Genomic DNA, 20,468 nt, shown 5'->3' with positions numbered 1-20,468 from the left:
CTTGATTTAAATCAACCCAATTTAAATCCTAATTTTTAAAGAGCAACTGCTGTTGACTCACCTACAGTCCTATTCATTTTAAAAGGATGGCTGGTGATGCGGCAGTGACACAGCAAGGTAAGGGACATGGCGGCAGTAGGTGGGCGGATGCCTGCTAACAGGCACTGCCATGATGGATCTGAAATGACAGGTGCTCTTTATATGTAAGGACTTATTCTTGCTGGTAGTCGGAATCTTTAATATTTGCAAACAAAATGAAGGTTTCTTATTTAGAATAATAAGCTACCAGGTTAATAAAACAGCGATATCAGAACCGATGCAATCATACAGTTTGTAGTGTACATAGATTTGCAAAACAATTGGATAAAGGAATATTCACGAACTTTGTTTTATCTCATGGTTACTGTGAAATTGTGTAAATGCATCAATGCAGTGCATGTTATCTCCGCTTGCAGAGCTTGGATTCATTGAATGAGTTTACTAAAAATGTAAATATTGCATAATATACAGTCTCATGCTACATAACTAAGCTCCATTTCATGCTGAATAAACAAATTTATTAATTTATCTTAAATAGAAAATGATCGTTGGATAGATGTTTACACCAAAAGCATTTAATTAAAATAAATGTAATAAAAAAAATCAGATTTATATAAAAAAAAAAAAATCTAATTTAAATAAAAAAAATCTGATTTTTTTTATTTTATTTTTTAAAAATCGTTGATTTTTTTCCACCCTGATCACAAGCCTCTCTTATGGTATAGCATGATGTATAAGTATCTGCCTTTATTTCTCAGCATTGATGACACCACTGATCCTGACAAAATCTCCAACTCCTATTCGTAGAAATGCAGCTTCAAACTTGCAAGAAACCTCCACCATGCTTCACTGTTGCCTGCAGACACTCATTATTTGACCGCTTTCCAGCCCTTCCCAAGCAAACTGCCTCCTGCTACAGCCAAATATTTTAAATATTGACTCATCAGTCCAGAGCACCTGCTGCCATTTTTCTGCACCCCAGTTCCTATGTTTTTTGTACATACGGTAGTTATGTTGCTTGGCCTTCCACATTGGAGGTGTGGCTTTTTGGCCTTAATTCTTCCATGAAGACCACTTCTGGCCAGACTTCTTTGGACAGTAGATGGGTGTACCTGGGTCCTATTGGTTTCTGCCAGTTCTGTGCTAATGGCACTGCTGGAAAACTTCTAATGTTGAATGGAAGTAAGCACAATGTGTCTTTTTCCTCTGATGCATTAAGTTTCCTTGGCTGACCACTGCGTCTACTTTCCTCAACCTTGTCCCATTAACCACTTTAACTCCGCTCACATTGCTGCTACTGCAGCAATGTGGCTCGTTCTTGTCCAGCGGCGTAGACCTACGTCGCTGGACTCCGCCCCTTGTGGGCGGCACGCGCGCGCCGCCAGAGGCTCGCTCCCGCTGTGTTCAGTCACAGCGGGAGTCGGGCCAGGGGAGGAGCGGCGGCGATCGCCGCTGCTCTTCCCCGATCGTCGGGGAATCTAGTTTGGAGACCCGCCCGCTTGTGTAAACAGAGCGGGCGGATCTCCTAAGTGACAGGCAGGGACAGATATCAGTGTTCAGCATAGCTGAACATCCGATCTGTCCCTGACTCACTCAATCACCTCCACCCCCCACACGTTAGTAAGCACCAGGCATACATTAACCCCTCCCTCTCCAATAAAATTAACCCCCTTCCCTGCCAGTGTCATTTTTACAGTAACAATGCATATATATAGCACTGATTAATGCAGTAATGTCACTGGTACCCCCAAAAGTGTCAAAAATGTCAGTCAAGGGTCCGATCTGTCCGCCGCAATGTCGCAGTCCCACAAAAAAATCGCAGAATGCCGCCATTACACGTTAAAAAAAAAAACACCAAAAATGACAGATACGCTTATTGTGATTTTTTTTTTACCAAACATAGGTAGCAGAAAACAAATTGGCCAAAAATGTAAAAAAATTTTGATTTTTACATTTTTGAGGGGGGGGGGGGGGGGAATTTCATATAAAAAAATGTGAAAAATATTATTTTTTCAAAATTTACGCTTTTTTTTGTTTATAGCGCAAAAAGTAAAAATCACACAGGTGATCAAATACCACCAAAAGAAAGCTCTGTTTGTGGGAAAAAAAGGACGTAAATTTCGTTTGGGTACGGCGTCGCACGACCGCGCAATTGTCAGTTAAAGTCGCACAGTGCCGAATCGCAAAAAGTGTCCTGGACGTAAGACAGCAAAATCCTCCGGTGGTAAAGTGGTTAATGGTGTCCTCAATGCTGAGAAATACAGGCAGATACTTATCCATTATGCCATACCATCAGGTAGGCGTGTGATTGGCCCCAAATGTATTTTGCAGCAGAACAACTACCCCAAACATACAGCCAATGTCCTTAGCAACAAAACAAATACTAAAAACAGCGAGGGACCTCTCTAACAGAGGTAAAGTAACATGGTAAGTTGGTTATGCTAGCTGAGTACTATGCTAGTAGTGCTAAGTTAGCTGACTCACCCAAAATTATTCGGTGTAATCCAAGTTCCTCAATAAAACAGTGCAAAAAGCTGAGCTGAAAGGGATGCAGAAGGATAGTTACAAATAGTACCAAGCAGCATAAAAAAAGCAAAGGCTTTATTAATATTAAGTTAACCACTTGCCTACAGTGCACTTTCACCCCCTTCCTGCCCAGACTGATTTTCAGCTTTCAGCGCTCTCACACTTTGAATGACAATTACTCAGTCATGCAACACTGTACCCATAAAAAAATTGTGTCCTTTTTTTCACACAAATAGAGCTTTCTTTTGATGGTATTTAATCACTACTGGGTTTTTTATTTTTTGTGCTATAAATAAAAAAAGACTGAAAATATTGTGAAAAAACGCATTTTTCTTTGTTTCTGTCATAAAATTTAGCAAATGAGTAATTTTTCTTCACAAATTTTGGCCAAAATTTATACTGCTACTTATCTTTGGTAAAAATAACCCAAATAAGTGTATATTATTTGGTCTTTGTGAAAGTTATAGAGTCCACAAGCTATGGTGCTAATCATTGAAAATTGATCACACTTGACCACACCTGATGTACTGAAGGCCTATCTCATTTCTTGAGACACTAAAAAGTCAGGAAAGTACAAATACCCCCCAAATGACCCCTTTTTGCAAAGTAGACATTCCAAGGTATTTAATAAGGGGCATGGTGACTTTTTTGAAGTTGTCATTTTTTCCCACAACTCTTTGCAAAATGAAGATTTTTTTTTTTTTTTTTTTTTTTACAAATTGACGTATTAACAGGTTATTTCTCTCACACAGCATATGTATACTTGCAACTACACCCCAAAACACATTCTACTACTCCTCCTGAGTATGACGATACCACAGGTGTGAGACTTTTTCACAGCCTGGCCACATACAGAGGCCTAACATCCAAGTAGTACCGTCCGGCATTCTAGGAGCACAAATTAAACATATAATTTCCTGACAACCTATCGTACTTTTGAAGGCCCTGGAGCACCAGGACAATGGAAACCCCCATAAAATGACCCCATTTTGGAAAGCAAACAGCCCAACGTATAATTTTTGAGGCATAATGAGTCTTTTGAATATGTCATTTTTTCCACAAGTTTTTGGAAAATGTGGAAAGAAAATGAAAACACATTTTCTTTACACAAAGCTGTCCATTTATGCAATATTTCTAACACATAGCATGTACATAGCAAAAATTGCACCCCAAAATACATTCTGCTATTCCTCCTGAGTATGGCGATACCACATATGTAACACTTTTTCACAGCCTGGCCACATACAGAGGCCTAACATTCAAGTAGCACTTTTCACAAAGTTGTCCATTTATCCACTTTAAGACTGGGCCTATTTTTGACACTTGGTGTTTACAAGCTAAAATCATTTTTTTTGCTAGAAAACTACTTAGAATCCCCAAACATTATATATTTTTTTTTAGCAGAGACCCTAGAGAATAAAATGGAGATCGTTGCAATATTTTTTATCACACCATATTTGCGCAGCAGTCTTCCAAATGCGATTTTTTTTTTTGAAAAAAATTCACTTTTTTGAACTAAAAAATAAGAAAACAGTAAATTTAGCCCAATTTTTTTCCATAATGTGAAAGATAATGTTACGCCGAGTAATTAGATACCCAACATGTCATGCTTCAAAATTGAGCATGCTCACAGAATGGCGCCAAACATTGGTACTTAAAAATCCCCATAGGCAACATTTTAAAAATTTCTGCAGGTTACTAGCTTAGAGTTACAGAGGAGGTCTAGGGCTCAAATTATTGCTCTTGCTCTAACGATCGCGGTGATACCTCACATGTATGGTTTGAACACCGTTTACATATGTGGGCGGGACTTGCGTATGCATTTGCTTCTGCGCGCGAGCTAACGGGGACAGGGTGCTTTCATTTTTTTTTTTTTTTCCATTTTATATAATTTATTATTTTTTTATTTTTACACAGTTTAAAAAAAAAAAATGTTTTGATCATTTTTATTCCTATTACAAGGAATGTAAACATCCCTTGTAATAGAAATAGGCATGACAGGTCCTCTTTATTGTGAGATCTGGGGTCAAAAAGACCTCACACCTCACAACTACACTAAAAAAAAAAAAAAAAAAAAATTGTTGAAAGAGGAAAAAAAGAAAAAGGAAAAAAAAAAGCGGCCCTTTAAACCGGTTGCTAGGCAACGTCTTTTGACGTAGCTCCGGTCCTCCAAGACCATAGAGTTGAGTGAGGGCCATCTTGCCCTCACTCGACTTCCTGTCTCTGAGGATCCGGGACCGGATAGTTTTCCCCGCTGCCGGCGGGTCCGGTAAGCTGGGAAAACGTCTGGGACGCGGCAGGAGGGGGGGGTCACCTCTTCCCCTGCACCATATGGGTAATTCCGTGGCGAATCCGCCACTAGGACCACCCTTATCTGAAAGCCGACCGCCCGCCATTTCAAAAAATACCGGGGTTATGGGGGCTATCTGCTGCCATAACCCCAGTATTTAGCTTTTAATGGCCGACGCATATAGTCGTTAGGCGGTCAGTAAGTGATTGCATGTATATGGCAAACAGGTGACGATGACTGATGGGGTGACAGGTGACGATGACTGATGGGGTGACAGGTGACAATGACTGATGGGTTGACAGGTGACGATGATTGATGAGGTGACAGGTGACGATGATTGATGAGGTGACAGGTGACGATGATTGATGAGGTGACAAGTGACGATGATTGATGGGGTGACAGATGACAATCACTGACGGGGTGACATGTGACGATGATTGATGGGGTGACAAGTGACGATCACTGATGGGGTGACAAGTGACGATGATTGATAGGGTGACAGATGACGATGACTGATGGGGTGACAGGTGACGGTGATTGATGGGGTGACAGGTGACGGGCGATGGTCACTGATAGGTGACGGGCGAAGGTGAACAGCGGTACTGATGGCAGTCTCTGGTAACCGGTGAACTTTAGGCTATGTCCACATGTGAGCGTAGCGATCATGGGCAGAATCACTGCGATTCCGCCCGCGATCCAGAAATCATTGCAAATGGCGGGACGCCTGTGCGTTGCCCGTGATTTGCAATAGCACCTCAAACGCTGTACGGTGTTGCAGCGATTTCCACCTGCCGAATCGAGGTAACATCACGCAAACAACGCATGACGCCCCACAGAAGCTCTTGTACCTTTTTTTGGGCGTCATGCGTTGTTTGCGCAATGTTACCGTGTTTTGGCAGGTGGAAATCGCTGCAACATCGCACAGCGTTTGGGGTGCTATTGCAAAAAACGGGCAACGCACAGGCGTCCCGCAATTTGCAATGATTTCCGGATCGCGGGCAGAATCGCAGTGATTCTGCCCGCGATCGCTACGCTCACATGTTAACGTAGCCTTATGGGTGTCAATTTCTGGGCACTGATGAGGTGACTGTTGGGTGACAGGTGACATGGGGGGGGGGGGGGGCTGAGGACTGTGTGGGGACATTTATTGGTGTGATTTTACTTTTTACAGGTGTACAGAGCAGTAACTCACTGTTTCTAGCTCTGCTCTCCTCACACTGGAAGCTGTATGAGGGGAGAAGAGCTAGTAACAGTGAGTTACTGCTCTGTGTTTACATTTTCTGATCGGCTGTGAATGGATTCACAGCCGATCACATAGTAAACAGTCACTGTCAGTGACTGTTTACTACCGCCGGTGACAGCTGTGTTCCTACAGAACACAGTGCCACCGACATGACCGGGCTGCGCGCTCCCGAACGCGCATGCGCGGTCATCTTGTGGGCGCCTTTATTGTGATCGGCTGTGTCATTGGAACACAGCCGATCACGTGGGAAACAGCCACGCCCATTGGCTGTTTCTCCCCTGCCGGTGACAGGGGGTGTCCCGGGGACACCCCGACACCGGCAGTGCAGGGCGGCGCGCACGCGATCGCGTGCCTGCCCTGTATCCTGGGATCACGTCATATGACGTCTTCCCAGGATAATGGTCGCACCGCTCCGCCGTCAATTGACGGCGGGCGGGCGGGCGGCAAGTGGTTAATCTATGACAGGGCTCTACAAAACCCGGGCGCCAGGTCGCATTTGCGACTAGATTTAGCGACCTGGCGCCTGGGGTGCCCTGCAGAAGGTGTCCTGTCATTTTTGCATGGAGTGCACGGACTTCCGCGCCGTCCGAAAATTGAGGCCCCGGCTTTTTGGCCTTCTTGAGATGAGAGAGGCTTCCAATGGGGAACTGGCGCCCTCTGTGGTGGCCGGGCGTAATCACTGTTGTAATGACTGTTTCCATTGCCGGTTTGTTCTCAATGCATTACCATCTCCCTGTCCAGTTAGTTACCTTTGACAGGGAGTGTGGTTATTATTATTAATTTAATTTTTAAATGTAAAAAAAAAAAAAAATAATATTTTTTTTTCTTTTTTTTTTTTTAATTATTAAAAAAAAATAAAAAATATTTCTTTTTTTTTCCAATTATTATTATTTAAAAAAAGAGATATATATATATATATATATGTATAATCTTTTTTTTTTTTCCTCATCGCCATGCCACAGCTGAAGGCCCCTTTCACACGGGCTGTCTGATCAGGTCCGCCTGTCAGTTTTCTCAGGCAGACCTGATCGGACCCTTCATTCTCCTCTATGGAGCAGTAATCTGCTGCCATCTGATCCTGTCCGCCAAAAGCAGAATGGTGGTTCTATTTTCTATCCATCCCGTGGATCGGATCAGATGGCATCGGATGGAAAGAGACAGACTGTTTTCATCCAATTGCGCTATAGAGGAGAGTGGGGTTCTAGTCCTATTTATGTGTAAATTTAGTATCCGTTTTATTAAATAAAGCTTGGTTGTTAGTTTAAAAAAAAAAAACTGGCTCCTAACTTTTTTAGCTGGCTCCTAGATTTCAGGAAAATTTGTCAAGCCCTGATCTATGACAACACAAGGTAGCATAAAAGAAAATAAATCTCCACCTCACCAAGGTTGTTCGTTGATGACAGCAGCTGCTCACACAGCACTCATTCATGCCCTCCCCTTCTAAACCAGTCATGGTGTAAACTGGAAAATCTCAATGGAAGTGACTGGGTAACGGGACATATAGTTACTCACACATCGCCAGCCACCACAGTGACATTGGCACACATCAGTAATACATACCGTACCACGCGTCACCACCAGGGTCTCTGATAGAGATATACTGGGTCCTGGCCTGAAAGTTTGCCCTGTAGCAAAAATAAAGGTAAGTCCCCAGACAGCACAGGATCTGATGTATCACATAGTCCCTATCCTATATAGGTAATGTTAAGCCAAGTGGTGAAAAAAAGGTAATTGATGACTCCACATGCGGCATCCTCTTTGGGCCAATGGGGTAGCTGTAGTAGATTTTTACAGTCTGTCCATCCAGAGTATTTATCAATAATTAATGACCCATCTGGTTCAAGTTTTCAATCCAGATTTTTAATACATTTAAAGATCAAATCTTCTAAAACATACCTATATTACACATTAGCAGTCTGGGAGGAACCGAGTCAGTCACGTTAATGTGTAAATATATTGCAGCCAACTCCTTGCCAAAGTTTCTGTTTAGTTCTTCATAAAAAGAAATATTTGTTTGATAAGATCTTTCATATATTCGTGCCGGCTTTCCCTTGTAATCTTATTTTCTGTCACATGCTGTAGAATGTGGTTCTTTACCTTTTTCCTCCAATGGTATTCCTAATATACAGTTGGGAAAAACAATTATTTGATCCCCTGACGATTTTGTAAGTTGGCCCACTTACAAAGAAATAAAGGGTCTATAATTTTTAAGTACATTTTAAACAATAGAGACAGAATATCAACCAAAAATCCAGAAAAAAAACACATGATACAAATGTTATACATTGAGTTGCAGTTCAGTAAGTGAAATAAGTATTTGATCCCCAAGCAAAACTTGGCTTAGTACTTGGTGGAGAAACCCTTGTTGGCAAGCATAGAGGTAAGACATTTCTTGTAGTTGGTTACCAGGTTTGCACACATCTCAGGAGGGATTTTGGTCCACTCTTCCTTACAGATCTTCTCTAAATCCTTATGGGTTTCTTGGCTGTCAATTGGCAACTCAAAGTTTCAGCTCCAAAAATTTTTTTATAGTAGCAAGGTCTTGATGACCCTAATTTTATGTCTTCTTGAACCTCTCCTTTGTTGCCTTGTGGGTATGTTTTGGGTCATTGTCATGTTGGAAGACCCATCTTCAGTGTTCTGGCTGAGGGAAGAAGGTTCTCATCCAAAACTTTACAATACATGGCCCTGTCCATTGGCCCCTCAATGCGGCAAAATCCACATGTACCTTTTAGCAGAGAAACAGCCCCAAACCATAATGTTTACACCTCCATGCTTGACTGTATGAATGGTGTTCTTAGGTTCATAGTCACCATTTTTCATCCTCCAAACACAGTGAGTCAAGTTAATGCCATAGAGCTGAATTTTGGTCTCATCTGACCACAGCATTTTCTCCCAATCCTTCTTTGAATCATTTAGATGTTCATTGGCAAACTTCAGATGGGCCTTTTACATGTGACCTCTGGAGGAGGGGAACCTTGCGGGCGCTGCAGGATTTCAGTCCATGGCAGCATTTTGTTTTACCAATGGTTTGTTTGGTGACTATGGTCCCAGCTGCCTTGAGATTATTCACAAGCTCCTCCCGTATAGTTCTGGGCTGATCTCACTTTTCTCATGATCATCCTTACCCCATCATCATACCCCATGAAACAAAATCTTGCATGGAGCTCCAGACCGAGGCTGATTGCTAGTTATTTTGTATTTCTTCCATTTGCAAAAAATGCTCCAACAGTTGTCTCATTCTCACCAAGCTTCTTGCTGATGGTCTTGTAGCCCATTCCAGCCTTGTGCAGGTCTACAATCTTGTCCCTGATGTCCTTTGACAGCTCTTTGGCCTTGCCCATGATCGTGAGATATACATAGGTACATAGTAAGTGAGGTTGAATACAGACCATAGTCCATCCAGTTCAACCTGTGTAGGTGTGTGTGGCCGTAATCCTCTATCATACCCCTGAATGTTTTTCTCCTTGAGATGTATGTCTAAGAGTCTTTTGAAAGCCACCATACTTCCCGCAGAAACCACCTCTTGTGGTAGAGAATTCCACAATCTTGTAGCTCTAACAGTAAAGAACCCCCCACGTTGCCTGAGGTTAAAACGCTTCTCCTCCAATTGCATTGTATGCCCCTGAGTCCTCATGCAATCCTTTCGACTGAATAGCTTTTTTTCTATGCTGAGATCACCATTGAGATATTTATAAATTGCTATCATGTCCTCTCTCAGGCGTCTCTTCTCCAGGGAGAATAAATCAAGCGATTTCAGATGCTCTTCATAAGAATATGAATGGAAAAAAGAGATTCTGTGGACAGGTGTCTTTTATACACATAACGAGTTGTTGTTCGGAGCACCTTCTTAACCACTTGCCGACCGCCGCACGACTATCTACGGCGGCGGTCAGCCCCTCACAGGCAAAGTGACGTAGGTCTACGTCGCTCGCCTGTGAGGGTTTAGGGAGCGAGCGCGCGCCGCCGGAGGCGCGCTCCCGCGTGGTCACGGACCCCCCCGCGCGTGTGACCGGCGGACCCGATGTCCGCCGGCCACTCTGCGATCGGCGGGGGAGAGGGAGAAAGTCAGGCAGCTTGTGTAAACAAGCTGCCTGTCATTCTCCTCTCTGTATGAGAGATGATCACATGGATCTACTATGTAGATCCATTGATCACTCTGCATACAGTTGAAGCCACAGCCAATCACAGTTAGAATCACGCCCCTAGGGACACACACAGCCCCTCCCTCTCAAATAAAGTTAACCCCTTCACTACCAGTGTATTTTTACAGTAACAGTGCATATATATAGCACTGATTACTGTAGAAATGTCACTGGTAACCCCAAAAGTGTCAAAAATGTCAGTCAAGGGTCCGATCTGTCCGCCGCAATGTCGCAGTACCGCAAAAAAAATCGCAGATCGCCGCCATTACGCGTTAAAAAAAACAAACAACAAAAATGACAAAAATCTTTCCCTTTGTTAGTAAACGCAATAACTTTTGCGCAAACCAATCAAAATACGCTTTTTGCGATTTTTTTTTTTACCAAACATAGGTAGCATAAAACAAATTGGCCGAAAATATTAAAAAATTTTGATTTTTACATTTTTTTTTGGGGGAATTTCATATAAAAAAAAGGGAAAAATATTGCTATTTTTGAAAAATTTACGCTCTTTTTTTGTTTATAGCGCGTGATCAAAAAACCGCACAGGTGATCAAATACCGCCAAAAGAAAGCTCTGTTTGTGGGAAAAAAAGGACGCCAAATTCGTTTAGGTACAGCGTCGCACGACCGCGCAATTGTCCGTTAAAGTCACGCAGTGCCGAATCGCAAAAAGCCCTCTGGTCGTTTAGCAGCCAAATCCTCCGGGGCTTAAGTGGTTAAATGGACAGGACTTATCTGTGTACCACATGAGCACATACTGTAGCCAGTCCGTGGTAGCCAGGATTATTGTGGGTTGGTAGGGGATCAAATACTTTTTCACTGAACTGCAACTCCATTTATAACATTAGTATCATGTTTTTTTTTCTGGCTTTGTTGTTTAAATGCTTCCGGACCACTCGCCGCCGATTTACTGCGGCAGGCTGTCCCTCCAGCGCGAACCGACATATACCTGGGGCGAGCTCGCCTGCGTGCTCCCACCCCAACTCGAATGCAGGGACTCCGATGCACGGGGCAGGCGGCTCCAATTGCCGCCTGACACCCCCGATCGCTCCCCGTTGAGAGAGGGCGGTTGTAAACACAGCTGACCGTTCTTCTCTCTGGAATGATCACTGAGTGCCAGTGATCCTTCTATATAGGATCACAGGTTTCTATGGTCATTCCATAAGCCCTGCCCCCATACAGTTAGAAACATGCCCCTAGGTACACATTTAACCCCTTGATCACCCACTGTGTTAACCCGTTCCCTGCCAGTGTCATTATTACAGTAACAGTGCATATTTTTAGCACTGATTACTGTAGTTTTGTCACTGGTCCCCCCAAAAGAGTCAAAAATGTCAGTTAGGTGTCCGATCTGTCTGCCGCAATGTCGCAATCCGGCTAAAAATTGCAGATCACTGCCATTATTGGAAAAAAACAAAAATGACATAAATCTTTCCCGTAGTTAGTAGACGCGATCACTTTTGCGCAAACCAATCAAAATACGCTTATTGTAATTTTCTTTTTTACCAAAAATATGTAGCAGACAACAAATTGGCCTAAAATGTTACATTTTGATTTTTAAATTCTTTTTTTTTTTGGGAATGTAATATAGCAGAATGTGAAAAATATTGTTTTTTGTTTTCAGAATTGTCGCTCTATTTATGTTTTATAGCGCAAAAAATTAATGATGATCAAATACCACCAAAAGAAAGCTCTATTTTTGGGAAAAAAGGACATCAATTTTATTTAGGTACAGCGTTGCACGACCGCACAATGTTCGTTAAAGTAACGCAGTGCCAAATCGCAAAAAAGGGCCTGGTCATTAAGGGGGAAAATCTTCCGGTCCAGAAGTTGTTAAATTCTGTCTCTATCATTTAAAGTAGAAGTACAGTGCACCCAGAAAGTATTCACAAAGCTTCACTGTTTTTTTTTTTTTTTTTTTTTATGTTACAGCCTTATTCTAAAATGGATTAAATTAATTATTTTCCTAAAAATTCTGCAAACAATACCCCATAATGACAACGTGAAAAGTTTATTTGAAATCTTTGCAAACTTATTAAAAATAAAAAATGAAAAAACCTATATCATACATAAGTATTCACAGCCTTGACACTCAAAATTGAGCTCAGGTGCAACCTGTTTCCACTGATCAGAACTGGGATGTTTCTACAACTTGATTGGAGTTGGAGTCCACCTGTGGTAAATTCAGTTGATTAGACATGATTTAGAAAGGCACACACCTGTCTATATAAGGTCCCACAGTTAACAGTGCATGCCAGAGCACAAACCAAGCCATGAAGTCCAAGGAATTTTCTGTAGACCTCCAAGACAGGATTGTATTGAGGCACAGATCTGGGGAAGGGTACAGAAAACTTTCTGCAGCATTGAAGGTCCCAGTGAGCACAGTGGCCTTCAACATGGAAGACGTTTGGTACCACCAGGACTCTTCCTAGAGCAGGCTGCCCGTCCAAACTGAGCGGTCAGGGAAGAAGGGTCTTAGTCAGAGAGGTGACCCAAGAACCCGATGGTCACTCTGACAGAGCTCCAGTGTTTCTATGTGGCGAGAGGATAACCTTCTAGAAGAACAACTATCTCTGCAGCACTCCACCAATCAGGCCTGTATGGTAGAGGGGCCAGACGGAAGCCACTCCTTAGTAAAAGGCACATGGCAGCCCACCAGGAGTTTGCCAAAAGGCACCTGAAGGACTCTCAGACCATGAAAAACAAAATTCTCTGGTCTTGTGAAACAAAGATTGAACTCTTCGTCCTAAATGGGAATCGTCATGTCTGGAGGAAACCAGGCACTGCTTATCCCCTGGCCAATACCATCCCTATAGTGAAGCATGCTGGTGGCAGCATCATGCTGTGGGGATGTTTTTCAGCAGCAGGAACCGGGAGACTAGTCAGGATTGAGGAAAAAATGAATTCAGCAATGTACAAAGACATTCTTGATGAAAACCTGCTCCAGAGCGCTCTGGACCTCAGACTGGGGCGAAGGTTCATCTTCCAGCAGGACCACAACCTTAAGCATACAGCCAACATAGCAAAGGAGTGGCTAAGGGACAACTCTGTGAATGTTCTTGAGTAGCCCAGCCAGAGCCCATACTTGAACCTGATTTAAACATTTCTGGAGAGACTGTGAATACTTCTGTACATGGGATTTTTTTTTGCTTTTTATTTTTAATATATTTCAAACAAACTTCTTTCACCTTTTCATTATGGGGTATTGTTTGTCGATTTTTTAGGAAAAATAAGGAATGTAATCTATTTTGGAATAAGGCTGTAACATACAGTGGAAAAGTCTACACACCCCTGTTAAAATGTCAGGTTTCTGTGATGTAAAAAAATGAGACCAAGATAAATCCTTTCAGAACTTGTTCCACCTTTTCGATTTTATTACATCACTCAGTCTTTTTGGGTATGAGTCTATCAGCATGGCATATGTTGACTTTACTACTAATTTGCCCACTCTTCTGTGCAAAAAACACTCCAAATCTGTCAGGTTGCGAGGGCATCTCCTGTGCACAGCCCTCTTCAGATCACCCCACATTCTAAACTTTAATCTTCTTCTGGTGAAGCCATTCCTTTGTTGATTTGGATGTATGGCTTTGTGTTGGTATGCTGAAAGATGAAAGTTCATCTTCATGTTCAGCTTTCTAGCAGACGCCTGAAGGTTTGGTGCCAATATTGATCGGTATTTAGAACTGTTCATAAATTCCCTCTACCTTGAGTAAGGCCCTTGTTCCAGCTGAAGAAAAACAGCCCCAAAGCATGATGCTGACACCGCCATGCTTAAAGCGGAGTTCCACCCAAAAGTGGAACTTCCGCTTTAAATAGTCCTAACCCCCTGACATGCCACATTTGGCATGTCATTTTTTGGGGGGGGGGAGCGGGTACCTAGTTTTGACAGGTACCCGCTCCCACTTCCGCTCGAAGCGCCGCGGCGCCCTGAGCGGAAGTTCTCCTCTCTCCCTCCCTCCCTCCCTGCAATCTTCTGGGACATGTCAGAGGTCCCAGAAGATTGCTGGCCAATCACGACGCATAGCGCAACTCGCGCATGCGCAGTGCGTACCCGGCTGTGAAGCCGCAAACTAACTGTCACAACCGGGTGCCCACATCAGTGATGCCGGCACCGCGGAGCAGAGAGGGGGAAGACGGCGCATCGCTGGACCGTGGGACAGGTGAGTGTGCGGTTAGGCTGGAACTCCGCTTTAACTGTGGGTATGGTGTTCTTTTGGTGATGTGTAGCGTTGTTTTTGGCGCCAAACATATCTTTTGGAATTATGGCCAAAAGGTTCAACCTTGGTTTCATCAGACCATAACAGATTTTCACACATGCTTTTGGAAGACTTCAGATGTGTTTTTGCAACATTTAGCTGGGCTTGGATGTTTTTCTTCCTAAGAAAAGGCTTCCGTCTTGCCACTCTACCCCATAGCCCAGACATGTGAAGAATACGGGGGATTGTTGTCACATGTACCACACAGCCAGTACTTGCCAGATATTCCTGCAGCTCCTTTAATGTTGCTGTAGGCCTCTCGGCAGCCTCCCTGACCAGTTTTCTTGTCGTCTTTTCATCAATTTTGGAAGGACGTCCAGTTCTTGGTAATGTCACTGTTGTGCCATATTTTCTACACTTGATGACTGTCTTCATTGTGTTCCATAGAAGATCTAATGCCTTGGAAATTCTTTTGTACCCTTCTCCTGACTGATACCTTTTAACAATGAGATCCCTCTGATGCTTTGGAAGCTCTCTGCGGACCATGGCTTTTGCTGTAGGATGCGACTAAGAAAATGTCAGGAAAGACCTACTAGAACAGCTGAACTTTATTTTGGGTTAATCAGAGGCACTTAAAATGATGGCAGATGTGTACTGACTCCTATTTAACATGAGTTTGAATGCGATTGCTTAATTCTGAACAACGCTACATCCCCAGTTATAAGAGGGTGTGCACACTTATGCAACCACATTATGTTCGTTTTGTTTTTACCGCTGCCGCCTCCCTCCCCTAAAAACTTTCAGTTTGTTTTTTAATTGAGTTGTAGAGTTTATAGGACACATTAAAGGTGGAAAAAGTTCTGAAATAATTTATTTCAGAATTAATTTCTCATTTTTTTTACATCACAGAAACCTGACATTTTAACAGGGGTGTGTAGACTTTTTATATCCACTGTAACAAAATGTGGAAAAAGTAAAGTGCTGTGAATACTTTCCGAATGTACTGTATAGGCAAAACTTTTTTTTCTCATTTTAGATAGAGCAAGGGCTGATTCTAACCCTGTCATATATTTTTTTTTTTTTTTTCGCCATCTGTGTCCCATTGCGGAGATTTCCCTTCACTTCCTGTCCCATAACCAAACGGGAAGTGAGAGGAAACACCTGCTAGTTAAGGGAATTTCTTGGGGACCCCCAGGGCACCAGAACTAGTGTCTCCATTGGAAGGTTTCTTCTCCTATCTTTTCTGGAGATAACCCAATTGGTGGGATTTTCTTTTACTTTCACTTTCCATGATAATGGTAAACAGGACGAATAGAGAGGGTGACTCTCCCTAACAGGGGCACAGACAGCAATAAAAACCTGAAAGGGGGTCTAATCACTCTTCAAAACGAGAGAAAAAAAAAGTTTTGCCTTTTAGTTATACTTTAAAACAAGTTATAACAATTATAGACCCTTCGTTTCTTTGTAAGTGGGCAAACTTACAAAACCTGCGGGTGATCAAATAATTATTTTCCCCACTGTATGACTTGGGCTATAGATCTATAGCTAGTGAGTGAAGACCTTATCCCCTTTTTTAAATATAGGTAAAATATTTATTAACCGATTGCCGACCGCCGCACGACTATTTACGTCGGCAGTCAGCCCCTCACAGGCAAAGCGACGTAGGTCGCTAGCCTGTGAGGGTCTAGGGAGCGAGCGCTCCCACGCGGTCACGGACCCCCCCGCGCGTGTGCCCGGCGGACCCGATGTCCGCTGGTCACTCGCGATCGTCGGGTGGAGAGGGAGAAAGGCAGGCGGCTAATGTAAACAAGCCGCCTGTCATTCTCTCCTGTGTAAGAATAGTGATCATACGGTTCTACTATGTAGGACCGTTGATCACTGTTCCTACACCTCAAGCCACAGCCAATCACAGTTAGCATCACGCCCCTAGGGACACACATAACCCCTCCCTCTCAAAGTTAACCCCTTCACTGCCAGTGTCATTTTACAGTAACAGTGCATATTTATAGCACTAATTACTGTAGTAATGTCACTGGTAACCCCAAAAGTATCAAAAATGTCAGTTAAGGGTCCGATCTGTCTGCCGCAATGTCGCAGTACCGCAAAAAAAAAAACCCGGATCGCCACCATTACACGTTAAAAAAAAAAAAAAACAACAAAAATGACAATCTTTCCCTTAGTAAACGTAATAACTTTTGCGCAAACCAATCAAAATACGCTTTTTGCGATTTTTTTTTTTTTTTTTTTTTTTTTTTTTTAACCAAACATATGTAGCATAAAATAAATTGGCCTAAAATGTTAAAAAATTTTGATTTTTACATTTTTTGGGGGGGAATTTAATTTAAAAAAAAATGTGAAAAATATTGTTATTTTTGCAAAATTGTCGCTCTTTTTTGTTTATAGCGCATGATCAAAAAATCGCAGAGGTGATCAAATACCACCAAAAGCAAGTTCTGTTTGTGGGAAAAAAAGGACGTCAAATTCGTTTAGGTACAGCGTTGCATGACCGCGCAATTGTCCGTTAAAGTCACGCAGTGCCGAATCGCAAAATAGGCCCTGGTCAGGAAGGGGGTAAAATCTTCCGGGGCTTAAGTGGTTAAAGAGTCTCAAATAGAAGCAATGACTGTGTTCTTTGGACTTTTCTATTTGAAGGACTATCACCATATGGACAGAATAATGTATTTGAAATGTATTGATTGATTTATGATGATAGTGCTCCTTTATATACAATTGTGGGTGAATGTGGTAAACAATGACTGAGAAATAACTGAAACTTGTGGGTGTGAGCCTTCAGGCCCAGGAGCTTCATGTGCATCATTTTTTTTCTAGAACGTAATAATGTTAAGCCTTAGTTGTGCAGTTAAAATGTTGACTTTTCTTTCCAAGCCATCTTCCTTCTTCACATACTCCCATCAACTCTGCAGAACAGCTGGACATATGGCAATGGTCTCTCCATTGGTTGCTGATCAGAAAGCATAGGCAGTTGGTGGGAGGGTGACTAAATACTATATGTCTAACAAATTGTCTAAAACCGTGGTGGTCAACCTGATAATTCTAGCGGGCCTCAAGTGTGGCCCTGACACCTCCAGAGGGCTGCACGTACATCCGTGCCATAAAACTTGGTCCTGTTGCATTTTTTGTGTATCACAATGCACATACTGTCGGAGTCATTGGTGTCAGTGAGTGCAATAATAACCCCCAATATTGGTGTCAACATTGGTGCAATAATAGCCCCCAAATTAGTGTCAGTGAGTGAATCATAAACCCCAGAATTGGTGTCAGTGGATACAATAATAGTCCCTAATATTGGTGTCGGTGAGTGTAATAATAACCCCCAACATTGATGTGAATAATAATAATTCCCCTGGTATCCGTACAATTATCCCCTCCCTCCTTACATGGACAGTGATTATTAACTCCCCGATTTGTGGTAAGGGGCAATGAACGTTAACCCCCTTCCCCCTCCCCCTGCTGCATTTTGGTTAGTGGCAGTAAATACTAACCCCCTCGCCCAACCACCCCCCCCCCACATTGTGGTCAGTGGCAATTAACTCCCTTCCCCTGCCCCTCCTGCATTCTGGGCAGTAAAAATGAACCCCCTCACCCAACCACCCCCCCCACATTGTGGTCAGTGGCAGTTAACCCCCTTCCCCTGCTACTCCTGCATTCTGGGCAGTGAAAATGACCCCCCATTGTGGTCAGTGGCAGTTAATCCCTTTCCCCCCACCCCCTGCTGCATTCTGGTCAGTAGCAGTGAATACTAACCCCCTCACCCAACCACCCCCCCCCCACATTGTGGTCAGTGGCAGTTAACCCCTTCCCCTGCTCCTCCTGCATTCTGGGCAGTGAAAATGACCCCCCATTGTGGTCAGTGGCAGTTAATCCCTTTCCCCCCACCCCCTGCTGCATTCTGGTCAGTAGCAGTGAATACTAACCCCCTCACCCAACCCCCCCCCCCCCACATTGGGGTCAGTGGCAGTTAACCCCTTCCCCCCCGCCTTCTGCTGCATTCTGGTCAGTGGCAGTGAATACTAACCCCCTCACCCAACCCCCCCCCCCCCCCACATTGTGGTCAGTGGCAATTAACCCCCTTCCACTGCCCCTCCTGCATTCTGGGCAGTGAAAATGAACCCCCTCGCCCAACCACCCCCCTCCCCCGCATTGTGGTCAGTGGCAGTTAACCCCCTCCCCCCGCCCCTCCTGCATTCTGGTCAGTGGCAATGAAAATTAACCCCCTCACCCAAGCTTTCTCCAGAGCCCCTGATCATATCTGGCAATGGTAGCTGACATTACATATATTTTCTCACGACATTTTCTGCATTTTGAGAAACCCAGATCTAAAGCAAAAGATCCTCTTTTAAGCAGACATCTCTTCTTTCAGGCAGTGGAGTCAATCCAGGCAGAGGACGAAAGCGCCAAATTGTGTAAGAGGCGGATTGAACACCTGAAGGAACACAGCAGTGACCAAGCTGCTGCTGTCAACATGTGGAAGAAGAAACGCATGGACCGGATGATGGTGGAACATCTACTGCGCTGTGGCTACTATAACACAGCCGTCAAGCTGGCCAGGCAGAGTGGTATTGAGGTAAGATGGTCTGATATGGAAACCTGATTGAAGGTGTATGATTGCAGACAAATACACTCTATTTGTGAATGCCCCCTCCCATACATCACATTTCCCCTCTGCCAATCACAACCCTCCTCCAACCTTACCAATCCTTCACAGCAGGTAGAAGGCGCAGTATGTCTGGACAGAGGGTGGGAGCTGACCATGCCCTTTCCATGTTAACAGACAGGTTATTGGTTGCTAGGACCGCCCAATAACAAATCACCGGCTTGTTAACTTGAAAAGTTGGGCAGCTCCTGCCCTCTGTATGGACATAGAGTGCCTTCTACCTGCTGTTAAGATAAATGCTGTGGCAGCAGCTGCGGGGGAAGAAGATATCAACCGGAAGAGGACACATATACCTCGGTACGGTTTGGTTCGGTACAGGACGGTTCGGAATGGTACACCTTGATCATGCTTGCGTTTCCACCGCCAACAGTACCCTTACATGATAGGCGTGGTGTAACCAGAAAGTAGTGATTGACGTCACTTGATAGATCTCTGCCAACCAATCAACGTTCTGCAGAGTGTAGCTTCACCCTATTGGTACGGTATGATTGTGCTTGGTACCCCAACAAAAGGGTCCCAAAAAAGTGGTACGGTACAGTTCGGAATTAGGGTACCATTCATAACTTTTGACAATGGAAACGGCAAAAATTGCATACCGAACCATACTGCTAAGTGGAAACGAGGCATTAGGCTGCTAAGTGGCTGACCCGTGGTCCTGATAGGACTGTTATTCGGTCCGTGTCTGGACCACGGTCCACCATTTAATGATGCATCATCAGTTTCTCATGTGAAAATAATTAGATTACAGCTGTTATATGGGAGTGTATATTGTTATCAATTCTTTAGCAAAAATAATCCTACCAAAAAACTGTTTTATTTTATGGGTTAAGAGTTCTGCAAATAAATTGGCCCAGGTTATTTTCTGTTTAGTTGAAATTTGGCAAGGAAAGAAAAATTTACCAGAACAGCTTTATAAATAGTTAAAACTGCCGGAAGCATTTCTTTTGCCTGTAAAATGACCATCCAGCAGCATCAACCGCTACAAAAAAAAATTATCTATCTATCTATCTATCTATCTATCTATCTATCTATCTATCTATCTATCTATCTATCTATCTATCTATCTATCTATCTATCTATCTATCTATCTATCTATCTATCTATCTATCTATCTATCTATCTATCTATCTATCTATCTATCTATCTATCTATCTATCTATCTATCTATCTATCTATCTATCTATCTATCTATCTATCTATCTATCTATCTATCTATCTATCTATCTATCTATCTATCTATCTATCTTCTCTATCTATCCCTACGTGTCTCGTTCTCCTAGGGAAAAAAAAAAGAATTGATATGTATCTCCCAAGTATGAATAAATCTGGTCTCATCCCCAGAATACGAACTTCTT

At 43.1% G+C, this 20,468-nt stretch overlaps 1 protein-coding gene across 1 annotated transcript in view; it reads left to right on the top strand.

Moving 5' to 3' along the window:
• MAEA (macrophage erythroblast attacher, E3 ubiquitin ligase) overlaps positions 1-20,468 on the top strand; it is a 168,856-nt gene that overhangs the window by 58,875 nt on the left and 89,513 nt on the right. Inside the window, exon 3 of the mRNA XM_082247533.1 lies at positions 18,820-19,023. Within this exon, the coding sequence (XP_082103659.1) occupies positions 18,820-19,023 (204 nt within the window). The remainder of the gene's footprint in view (positions 1-18,819; positions 19,024-20,468) is intronic.

The sequence above is a fragment of the Pelophylax lessonae genome, assembly GCF_965119305.1.
Source record: "Pelophylax lessonae genome assembly, chromosome: 1".
In the NCBI taxonomy this organism is placed as follows: domain Eukaryota; kingdom Metazoa; phylum Chordata; class Amphibia; order Anura; family Ranidae; genus Pelophylax; species Pelophylax lessonae.
Note: the sequence above shows the minus strand (reverse complement) of the source record. Positions and strands in the feature narration are given on the sequence as shown.